This window comes from Callorhinchus milii, unplaced genomic scaffold (assembly GCF_018977255.1).
Source record: "Callorhinchus milii isolate IMCB2004 unplaced genomic scaffold, IMCB_Cmil_1.0 Scaffold62, whole genome shotgun sequence".
NCBI lineage: Eukaryota > Metazoa > Chordata > Chondrichthyes > Chimaeriformes > Callorhinchidae > Callorhinchus > Callorhinchus milii.
The window spans coordinates 67,662-79,705 of record NW_024704803.1 but is presented as its reverse complement, the minus strand read 5'-3'; the positions used below and the strand labels follow the sequence as shown (position 1 = coordinate 79,705).

The 12,044-nt window shown below is 43.1% G+C and overlaps 1 protein-coding gene across 4 annotated transcripts in view; it reads left to right on the top strand.

Moving 5' to 3' along the window:
- The window catches only part of LOC103189011 (KH domain-containing, RNA-binding, signal transduction-associated protein 3), a 133,964-nt gene that overhangs the window by 76,479 nt on the left and 45,441 nt on the right, over positions 1–12,044 (top strand). For all 4 annotated transcript variants that reach the window (XR_006085931.1, XM_042345579.1, XM_042345578.1 and 1 more), the window contains 2 exons: positions 1,053–1,189; positions 4,290–4,473. Coding sequence is in view for 3 of the 4 variants with exons in the window: in XM_042345579.1 (XP_042201513.1) it covers positions 1,053–1,189; positions 4,290–4,473 (321 nt within the window). In the remaining variant the exon portion in view is untranslated. The remainder of the gene's footprint in view (positions 1–1,052; positions 1,190–4,289; positions 4,474–12,044) is intronic.

The following is a 12,044-nucleotide window of genomic DNA, read 5'->3' as shown; positions in this document are numbered from 1 at the left end:
CCATATTTCTATCCAATAGTGGCTTAAAGCAGGACTAATCCTTTGTTTGATTATGGTGTAACCTCATCTGTCCATAGATTGCATTACAAGATTGCATTCTGTTATGCCACGTTTCTTGTAGCTTACTTCAGAGCAGTATCTTTCGACCTTTCAACTGCACGGAATATTAAAAATAATAATACTTGCATTTGATATGTTCCTTTAATCCATATTTAATCCATTTTGCCCGCAAAATACAAAGTCACTACACTTTACAGTATATTCTGTGAAGCACTTTGCGACGTCTTGAAGACGTGATGCGATGCAATATCAAATGCAAGGATTATTATGATTATTAATCCTCAAACCAAATGGTACTTTTCAAGTCAGGAAGATGTCTCAAAGCACTTCAAGATTTACTGTGAAGTGCACTGTGTATTCTTTGGGCAAGTGTGGTAGCTGATTTTGCACACAGCAATTCCCCGTAAGCAACCATGGAGTGAGTGACTCATTTTATCCAGGTGATTATCCAGGACACTGGGAAAGAAAAACTCCTTTCTCTTTTTCGATACCCTTACAGGATCTTTAATGTCCACCCAAAAATCCACAGATGGAACGCGGTTTAATGTCATATCCGGAGCACTGACACTGCAGCACTCTGCCAGACTGTTAAACTGTTAAAGCCTCAACTTTGAACCGCTTCTATTGGGCACATTGCAGGCGTGAGGCAGTTGTGACTTTATGCAGATAGCTAATAATAATCCTTGTATTTGGTATAGCACCTTAACACATCATTTGAGAGGTCTTAAAGTGAATTCACTGTATATTTTGTGGGCGAAACGTGACAGCAGTGTCTCACAAACAGCCGTGGATTGAATGACCAATTTTTTTTTAAGAAGGATTATTACCTTCTGAAAGTGATCCATTAATTGACTAACAACCGGGTTCCTACTTACTGCTAGGTAAACAGGCGTGTGGGGTAAGGAAACTTGCCTAAGGTTTCGCCCTGAGCAAGTGATCTAACCAATACTTGTATGCAATCAATAAAATATTTTTAATGTCTGTTTTTGCAGGATTACAATGATGAAATTCGACAACAGCAACTTCAGGAATTGTCTTACCTGAACGGCGCCCCGGAAACTCCCGAAACTCCAGCTGTGCGAGGGAAACCAGTGCGGGGCCGCGGAGCTCTCACACCAGCTCTAACAAGGTGAAGGAGCTTGGTGTCCACAAAGTCCTGTAACCGCTTGTGTGTTTTTCTTTTTTTTTGCACAGCCCCGCCGGGTGACACGTGCGGAAACCCATCCCCCTGCTTAAGAGTCTCCAAACCAAGCTGAGAATTCCATATAATCCCACCTACACATGGAAATCCCAGAGATAGATTGTTGGAATCGAATGTACACTCTTTCCCTGGAAGGACGCATCCTGCTTACCTAATTCCGGAGAGTATTAGACGCAGGTTAGCAACAGCCAAGGCTCGGGGACCCCAGAGTGTACTTTGGGGTAACTGCTAGAGCCTAAAAACGGATAGCTTGCCATTGATATAGCTGCCCGGCAAGCTTTTCCGTTACTTGTCCAGCTAGGACCACTCTATCCGTTAGGACTTTGGCTTGCAGGGTTAACAGGAGCTGAGTTGGATGACTCCCAGCCCCCAGTATCTGGTCTGGCCTTCCAAGCTCTGTCGACAAGCCAGGCGGAGCTGTGCTGTCACCAGCAGTGCCCTGGAATACCGCTGACCCACAGAGAGGACTAGATTCCGACATTCCATTATCAGGCATGTCACCCTGGAGCCAGTTCAGTTCCAAGGAGAACTCGCCTACCTTCCCCCCCACTGGAGGTCAATACCACAGGAAGTTTTCCGTGCACTGATCAACAACTGAAACATGCGGATGAATGATGATAATTGTACTTAGAAGTACTTAATTGTATTCAATACAAGTGTTCAACTGCGTTTAGTTGTCCCAGAGGATCAGTGTGTGCGAGCGCCATCATTTTCTTGGCGGATAATGATCCGTCGTCATGTTCGGTGCCACATCTTCCGTGACGTGGATAGAGTCAGTAAGGAGGCAAAATGCATCTCTGACAACTTGTTTCAGCTCCTCTGTAGTCCCGTATCGCTGTTATGTAAGAGGTGGATACCCTGTAGATTGGGGTCTATTACGTGCTATGGGTACACGTCCCTGTATTAAGTACCAAGTGTGAATGCATGTGTTTAGGGGGAATTAAAGGTACCCTTAATTATGTGATTAACGGCCAGGGAAGTGGTGTAGAGGGACATTCGCTGTTAATAACATAATTAGTGCACCTTTAATTCCCTGGGTACATGAATTATTTTCCCATGGCCTGTGATGCAGCTGTGTTTAACAGTTGAGATGATTTAAATGCTACCCAGCTAAAGTTAACAGGTTTCTTGTCTCTTTTATCCCAAATCAGCAATTGTAGTACACTATCTGTACAAACCACTGCTATAATAATAATCTTTGCTTCACAGAATATACTGCAAAATGTAGTGACTGTGTGTTCTAATGTCCACATGGGCATCTCCCAGGTCAGCACTGATCAGCAACAAAAAGGAAAGGTAACACTAAATCAGCATCAGCCCTGGTGGCAATCACTGGGAGATCTGTGACTGGAATCGTGTAGCGTAGCAGTTAGAGCTCTCGCCTCGCAAGGATTCGATTCCCAGGCAGGCAGGCAAGTTTCCTTACTCGCCTCTGTTTACCTAGCAGTAAGTAGGAACCTGGTTGTCAGTTGATCGGTGGATCGCTTTCTGGGGATAATCTTCTGTCTTGCCGACATTCAGCTGCAGGCCGTGATTTCTGTCAAGCAAACTGACAGGAGTCGCAGCTGGAAGAGAAGTAGATTTGGGTGGAAGTTGACCCCATGTTGTGGATGACATTGCCAAGAGGGAGCTTGTAGATAAGGAAAAGAAGGGGCCAAGGATGGAGCCCTGGGGTACCCCGCAGGAGACTGGGCTGGAATATGAGGAATTTGAGTAGGGAGTGGATGGAGATGTGCGAGTGAAGTTCAGGTTTGAGATGGTTTTAAAGGTTTGAGATGGGTTTAAATTTTGTGGTTAGAGGGATCGAGGGTAACTTTTTTAAGGAGAGGACGGCGATTTTGAGGGGGAGTGGGACAGAGCCAGAGAAGAGGGACTGGTTGATTGTGTCAGCCAGCAGTGAGCAGAGGAAGGTAGTTGGGTGACCAGAAGCTGGGTGGGAAGGAGGTCGAAGCAGCAGGTGGAGGGTGATGGTGGGGGAAAGGGAGGAGGGAGCGATGGAGGCAAATGAGTGTAGGGTGTGTGCCATGGTAGGAGGAGAGGATGGTGACGGAGGCGTGGGTGGGTGGGGGGGGGTGGGATTGGCAACATGGTGGGGGGAGGGAGGAGGAGGAACCAGCTAGGAGCAACATTCTGTTGTGTCTTTACCACAGTGCCACATTGCTGTGTAAGGCTTGGCAAAGTTAAAGTGAAGTCTTGTACAAATCTTTGCACTTAAGAGCAAAGGCAGTACTCCAGAGATAAAAGAGCTGTCTTGGGAGGAACACGTGAGAATGGGAACGAGAAAGTAAAATGGAATGCTTGTAAGAATGTGACAAGAAGCATTAATCCTGGGAGAGATTGAAACCTAGTCAGAGCACAGTGGCTAAGGCAAAATAAACTAAAAGGCCAAGGCAAAATAAGTTAAGTGAAAGGAACAGGCAGTGTAGATAAGAGATTCTACTCATCAATATACGGAGGATAAAAGATGAGATGGTCCCTTCAAGGGATAAGTGGTGATAGAAATAGTTGAGTTAAATAAATTCTTCAGACAATATAATTGCATTTGATTTGTGTCTTTCATGTCAGATGGATGTCTCAAAGTCAATTCGCTTTACAGTGTATTCTGTGAAGTGCTTTGAGACATTTCAACGATGTGATCAGGTGCTATATCAAATACAAGGGTTATTATTATATTATTATTTCTATTTCTAAATGTGGCAGCCAACTGCACACAGCAGTGTCCCACAAACACTGAGTGACCAAATTATTATTTTGTTTAGTTATTAATTTTTGAGGGGATTATTACCCCCAGAAAGCGATTTGCCAATCGACTCACTAGTGGGTTCCTACTTATTGCTAGGTAAACAGAGGCATGTGGAGTAAGGAAACTTGCCTCGCCAGGAATCGAATCCGGGTCCTCTCGCTTGCAAGGGGAGTGGTCTAACCACTAAGCTACAGGCCTCCTTATAACATATATATAAGAATATATATATATAAGAATATGGTCGAATGCGAGCTGAACGCTCCCTCTTTGCTTTGGTTTCCCCAGGGGCCGCGGAGGTGTCCCACCCCCCACGGCTGCTGTCCCACGAGGGGGACCAGCCCCCAGAGGAGCGCTGGCCGGTCGGGGTCTTGTCGTCAGGGGCCGTGGGGCCCCAGCACCTAGAGCAAGAGGAGCGCCAGGATACAGACCTCCACCCCCTCCCGCTCAGGACACCACCTATGGGGAATATGTAAGTAAGCTGTGATCTTTCACTCGATGGGATTTTGGTGGCATTGTATCAACTACAATATTTGCTTGCCTGAGCTAATACGTGTTTAACACCACCAACAGTTACTCTTATATCTTCAAGGCCCTCCACGGCCTTGCCCCTGCCGACGTGAAAGGCACTAGACAAATGTAATATTGTATTGTATACCAGACCTATTACGTAGCTAGAACATCCGGAGTCTCGTAGCATAGTGGTTATGCACTCACCTCACAAGCAACAGGACCTGCATTTTATTCCCAGGCGGGGCGAAACCATAGGCAACTTTCCTTGCTCCGCACGCCTCTGTTTACCGAGCAGTAATTAAGAACCAGGTTGACATTGCTGTGCACAATTGGCTGCCGCGTTTCACAAAATACACAGTCAATTCACTTTACTATATGTTCTGTGAAGGGCTTTGAGACGTCTCAATGGAGTGATAAGGTGCTATATTAAATACAAAGATTATTATTATAAAATCTCAAATCACTTTAGAGACTGAGTGGGAGCTTGAGATGGGGGGGCAGGTGGGGGGAGAAGTAAGAACAATCACAACAAATTTATATTGCGCATTCCACATGCGATGGCATCTCAGCGCTTAAAGGGAAAGTGGTCAAAGGTGCAGTCAGAGATGATTCTTTAGCTGGATTGTGATATTTATAGAGGGGTAAAGCAGAAGGATTGAAGCAGGCAATTTATAGTTAGGATTATAGTATGAAGAAGTTCATACTCTATGGCTAGAAAACAATAGAGGTAAAAAGAGCAGGAATGGGAGTAGAGTTGATGGCTCCAACGGGGGAGTGAGTGCAATAGACTGACTAGCTTTCTTCTGTGCTAGTTTCTGTGATTCTATAAATAAAAGTGTTAGTTGAGGATGGGGAGTATAATATATTTAAATTAAGTGCTGAGGCACGAGTGGGAAAACAATAGATCACTTGGACATTATTAATGTGTGTGCAAATAGGACAAAGGCCTTGAGGGAAAATCAATGTGGTTTGGGAAGCAATAGGTCACGGGTGTCAAATCCCCTGGAATGTTAGATAGGGATGTGTGTGTAGTGGGCAAGGCATATTCCCAGTGAGCGTTGACGTACTTGGGAATTTTAGAATGCAGTTGTAGTTTGGGTTCTGACTGAGGTTTTTAAGGATGGTATAGGTGAACTTTAACAGTAAATGATCCAGCAGGATGAGAAATTGTCGTGGGAGTAGAATGGAGGTGATGATAAATGGATGGTGGTTTTCATTACCCTGTTAAGCAGTGGTGTTCCACAGGGATTTGAGGCTTACAGTCAGTGATCAAATATCAGCTTGTGGTTTCAGAGTGTTAGGATAAAAGGCCAAATAAGTTTTTCCAACCTTGCAGAGATCACCCATGAGTTCATATTTTGGCTTATTATTAGGTGCCAGCATGGCTCAGTTGGCAGCACTCTTGCCCCTGTGTCAGACTTTGAGCTTGTAGTCTAAGCTGACTCTTCAGCGCAGTGCTGGGGGGGCACTGCATCGTCGGAGAAGCCGTCTTCAGATGAGACGTTAAACCTAGGTTCTGTCCGTTCAGCTGGACGTTAAAGATCCCACGGCATTGTTGGGAAAGAGAAGGGAGTTTCTCTCTCCCGGTCTCCTGGCCAACAATTCCCCAGATAAAATTGGTCATTCACTTCATGACTGTTTGTGGGACACTGCTGTGGAACTGACAGCACACAGAACTGGATATGTTCTGCTGAAAAACGACATGTAAAAAAACTAGTAATAAGTTTCTATCAGAGTTTGATGAACAGATAGTCCACAAAACACAATGAGCTCTGTGCGGTTTGAGTGAATTGCAGGGAAGGAGTTGAGGTAGTGGAAGGGCTACCTCATTTCTGAGGGCGAGTGAAGATATTGGAGGAACACATACCCCTGCGATCCCATCGCTTCCCAGTGGTAATAATTCCTCCCCCCCCAAAATAATAATTTGGTCACTCATTCCTCGAAGGTTTGTCGGACACTGCTGTGCACAATCGGCTGCCACGTTTCATCCACAAAATACACAGTCACTCCACTTTACAGTTTATTCTGTGAACCCGTTGAGATTTCTCAACGATGTGATCAGGCGCTAAATCAAATGCAAGGATTATTATTATACAGTAGCTATGTGGTAATGGGGTCAAAGGAGGAGGTGATGTGTTTCATGCAGGAGATGGATGAGGGAGATGGGATCAGAAGTGTGAAGGGCGAGGAGAGAGGAGGAGGCATCCATCTTAAAAGGCCCGTTTGTTGGGATATTGCTGTGTAAAATGGCCAGGTGGGTGGCTCAGCTGTGGTTACAGTGATAAGCATGATAATAACGGCCATGGAGGCAATGATGCATGAGTTTTTGTTCTGATCCAGAGCAACAGCTAAGGCATAAGCTGGAACCTGGTGTGATGTGATTATTCCTTTTAAAATATCAGGAAGCCTCAATAAGTGATGATGAAAGTTTTAACACTGAGCTAATTGAAATCACGCGGCGTTTAATAAATTGCAGTGAATAAGTTCTTAGTTATTTGAGATTGATTTACAAATGAATGAAGTCCATTTGCTAAAGATCAGATTACCTCTTCACCGAAAGTAAATAATAATAATGATTCTTGCATTAATGCATTTGATTAGCGCCTTATCACGTCATCAAGACATCTCAAAGCACTTAACAGAATATACTGTAAAGTGGATTGACAATGTATTTTGTGAGCGAAATGCGGCAGCCAATTGCGCACAGCAGTATCCCACAAATAGTCATGGACTTATAATTTTGTTTCAAGGATTATTACCCCCAGTTAGTGATCCACTAATCGACTAACAAGTGAGTTCCTACTTACTGCTAGGTAAACAGAGGCGTGTGGAGTCGGGAAGCTTCCCTAAGGTTTAGCCCTGCCCAGGAATCGAACCTAGGTCCTCTCACTGGCGAGGCGAGTGCTCTAACCAGTACGCTGCGGGATTCCAATTGAACTGCTACAGGCTATACTTTTAACATGGTCTACGGATTAACTGGGTTCTGCTGACTGACGCGTGGCAGCTGGGTGTCCAATGCTGTTGTTAATCCAGACAGTATTAATTTTCCCAGGTGCAGCTAAAATGCTCGAGGGATGCTGGATGCTGTCAAAATATAGGAGTAAAAAGTTCAGTTCTATATTTACACTTGACAAGTTGTTTATGTGCCAGATTTCCCTGCTATTCTTCGATTGTTTAGTGCAGTAAGTATTGTTAAAGAGACATCAAATCTAGTAAAATGCACGTCTTGTGCTGGGGGGGGGTGGGGTGTGCTGCAATGTTGAATTTGCCATTCTTTTCCCCCTAATTCAGGACTAACCGACCTCCGAGGCTGAGACCAGCGGGGCGGGGGGATGAAAGGAAGGGGGGTTTCGGACTTGAAAATAAATGATAGTAATTATTTGGTCGCTCTACCCACAACAACAACAACTTGCACTTATATAGCGCCCTCCACGCCGGGCAGCTTCTCAGAGCGCTTAACCACGACTGTTTGTGGGACTCGGCCTTGCGCAATTGGTTGGCATGTTTCGCGCACAAAATATACAGTCAATTCAGTTTACATTATATTCTGTGAAGCATCTTGAGACGTATTAAGGTGCTATATCAAATGGAAGGATTATTATCATTTGTTGGTTTGACATGGCATCCCATCACATCGTTCAGACTTCTCAAAGCGCTTCACAGAATATGCTGTATCATAGAATCATAGACTCTTTCATCACAGAAAGAGGCCATTCGGCCCATCATGCCTGTGCCGGCTCTTTGAGAGAGCTGCTCAACTAGTCCCACTCCCCCTGCTCTTACCCCAAAGCCCTGCAATTTTTTTCCTTTTCAAGTACATATTCAATTTCCTTTTGAAAGCTCAAATCTGCTTCCACCACCCTTTCAGTTAGAGCAATAGAATCAACTTGAAGGATAAAATTTGTACCAGTTACAACACTGGATTGTAACCTAGGTAAATCCAACTTCATCAGAATGCCTGAGGCAAACGTATTAATATGGACGACATTTGACCATAGTGGGGGAACTGAATGAAACTAATTTAGAATACATAAGATATTCTTGCTTCTCAGTTGATGTTTCATAAATATTAACTTGTGGCTTGAAATTGCATCATCTATTGCAGGTAGTTTCAGGCTATGAGAACCTGCTTCTCATTTGTGGCTTAATGAATTTGAACTTGTACGGAATTGCATTGTATATTCCCTAAAGCAAAAGAATTCATAAGATTCAACTGTTTTTCTAAAACTAGGGACGGTCTAGATGAGGAGTGTGTTACTGAACACACTGACCTGATCACAATCCCTGATCAATGCTGAATTTGTCAGTCTCATCAGCAGTGATAATAATAATCCTTGGATTTGATATAGCGCCTTAACACGCTATTGAGACATATCAATGCGCTTCACAGAATAAACTGTAAAGTGAATTGACTCTATATTTTGTGTTTGTGGGATACTACTGTGTGCAATGTGTTTCGCCCCCAAAATATAGTCAATTCACTTTACAGTATATCCTGTGAAGCGATTTGAGACATCTTGAAGATGTGATAACGCCCTATGTCAAATGCAAGGATCATTGTTATTATGAGCTGAATTGGCCTGAAGGGCCTTCTTAATACAGTATGACCTATATTGTGATCCCCACTATCTGGAAAAGAGTTGCTTATAATTACATAAAGCAGTACAGCACAGAAACTGATCATTTGGCTCAATAGAGATGCTAAGTGTTTCATTTCATCTTTGTACCCTAAGGTACTGGGGGAAGGGGAATTATTATGGAGTGTTTTTGCTCAAGATTAAGTGGAGCTGATCATAATCCCATTAATTTATGCCATTTTTTAACCTCGAGTCCTGTTTTTAGATTTTTTAATATGTAAAAAGTTGTAACTTTAGATAATCTGTTGAAGGTTCAGATTATTGAAATGATTACCTGGGATTTTAATCTGTGGAATTTTATTACAGTTCTATATATATTTAATTACTTTATGTAAAGTGGTGAATTATGTGGAATAGCTCACCCCGAAGGCAAACCAACATTTTAGAGGATTTTAGGAAGCTGTTAGGCAAAGAAATCGATTGAGAGGAATGAGAAATAATAATACTGTAAATCTTACACTTGATACAGCATCTTTCATGTCAGGAGGACGTCCCAAAGCACTTCACAAAATATACTATGAAGTGGAATGACTGGGTATTTGGTGGGTGAATCCCGCAACCAATTTGCGCACAGCAATATCCCACAGACAGCCATGGAGTGAGTGACCGATATTATCTGGAGGATTGTCGCCCAGGACACCAGGAGAGTGAAACTCCCTTCTCTTTTCCGATAGCGCCATAGGATCTTTAACATCCACCTGAACAGCTAGATAGGGCCTCAGTTTAACATCTCATCCGAACAACGGGATCTCTGACAATGCAGCACATCACACAGCACTGCATTGGAGCGTCAGCTTACAACAACAACAACAACAGGATTACATTGGTATAGCGCCTTTCACAACAACAACAACAACAACACGATTCCATTTATAAAGCGCCTTTCACGTCGGGAGGACGTCCCAAAGCGCTGAAACTATGACTTCCACATCCTGACGTGGGACTTGAACCCACAACCTTCTGACTCAGAGGCGAGAGCGCTACTACTGAGCCAGGCTCACGAAAGGAAGATTGTGTGCTTCCACAACACTGCTTCCACTCCGCATGCTAGAATGCCCCGTCTGTTAGTAGAAGAGTTCCATTGTTACATTGTCTGGTGCAAGCTAAACTTTAAAACATTACTGAAATATATTGCTGAGTTTGACTTTGAGCTGGATTTTTTTTTTGGTCCGACGGATGTCTGGCACATGTAGAAACCCAGCACCATGCTTAAGAGTCTCCAAACCCAAATGAGAATTCCATAAGCCTACACCTAATTATTTTTTTTAAAAAAGGAACCCGGTTGTTAGTCGATTGGAGATTGCTTTTCCGTGGGTGATAATCTATTCCAAAAAAAAATATTAATTTGGTCACTCATTCCACGACTGTTTGTGGGACGCTGCTGCACGCAGTTAGCTGCCGCGTTTCGCCCCCAAAATACACGCACTTTACAATATATTTTGTGAAGCACTTTGAGACGTCTCAACTAGGTAAGGCGCTACATCAAACGCAAGTATTATTAGTTTTCCACATGGAAATTCCAGAGATAGATTTTTGGAATACAATGCACACTCTCTCCCTGGAGGAACGCATCCTGCTTACCTAACTCTGGAAAGTATTAGGCATTGGTTGACAGGAGCCAAAACTTGGGGACCCAAGAGTGTGTGTTGGAATTTTGAAAAAAATAACGTTGCTGGAAACGTCCGCAGTGACACATGAAGGCTTTGAAAATGAACAATGTGAGGGAAAATTAGTTGTGTGCCAAGCTGAATGTTCAAGGCAGTAAAAATCAATGGAGTTCAATTTTTTCCTCCTCTAACTGCAACAACAATCTGAGCTGAATTTTTGAACGCAAGTCTATTTTGATCATTGATTTATGAAATCGAAATAGCATGTGTCCACATCTAATAAATATATCAGTGTGAACTCTCTGGTTGAATGTATGCAGTGCATAGAATAACTTGTGCTTTTAAATGAGGACCATTTCAGGACATTCAATATTTTATTCAGGATGTTGGAAGCTCTACTCGGTCTGTCTTGTTTTAAGGTAGACTGAGCTGAGTGGATGGATTGTATAACCTCCCGTTAATGGTGTGAAATCAGGCTTGAGAAAGTTCAGTGAAACTTAAACATTTTTGGTTTAAGATGAATATTTACTGAGCCCTTTGGGGAAGCAATTAATACCAACCATTGCTGCAAGATTCAAACGTGCAATTTCAAAGCTTTTAGACAGAATAGCGGAGTAGAGGAGATTTGGAAAATGCGGTACTTTTCTCAGTTGATTTCACGTTTCGATTAGAAATGATTTCTTGGGGGTAATAATCACTTCAACTGAATGGGTTTCAGGTGAATGTACAGCTTAGGTGTTTACACCATACACAGGGTGACCGAAAAGTCGTGATACCATTACAATTTCTAATAAGGTCGGGATGTCTATAGGGTAGCTGAAAAATAACTTTTTGGTCATCCTGTTTAAAAATTTATGTGGGTTTTACTGTATATGGTGTTAAGTATATTGACCATTATTGCAACACAAGCTTGCTTTCCACACCTGCTATAAGGCTGCCTTAGATTCAGTAATAAGATTTCAGCTGAACGAGGCTAGAGCTAGTGTTTCTCCTCAATTACTTTAATGATTTCAAACCAACTGTGCTTCTGTCAAAGCAGTGTCACAAAAAGCTTCCGTAATGGTACCACTGACACGTCAATAGGAGTAACATTCTGCCTGCGAATGGATCTGTCCTCCAGCCTGTGATTGTGTATTCCCGCTGCCTGTCTGCACTGCATGGCTGATCTTTGTCACCCTGTTTTCATATCATTTGTGGGCATGTTCAAACCAGATAGCTAGATAGCTACTTCATTCAGATGGCTTTGGTAGTTCTGTGTGTTTGTAAATACACGTGCACACTATTGT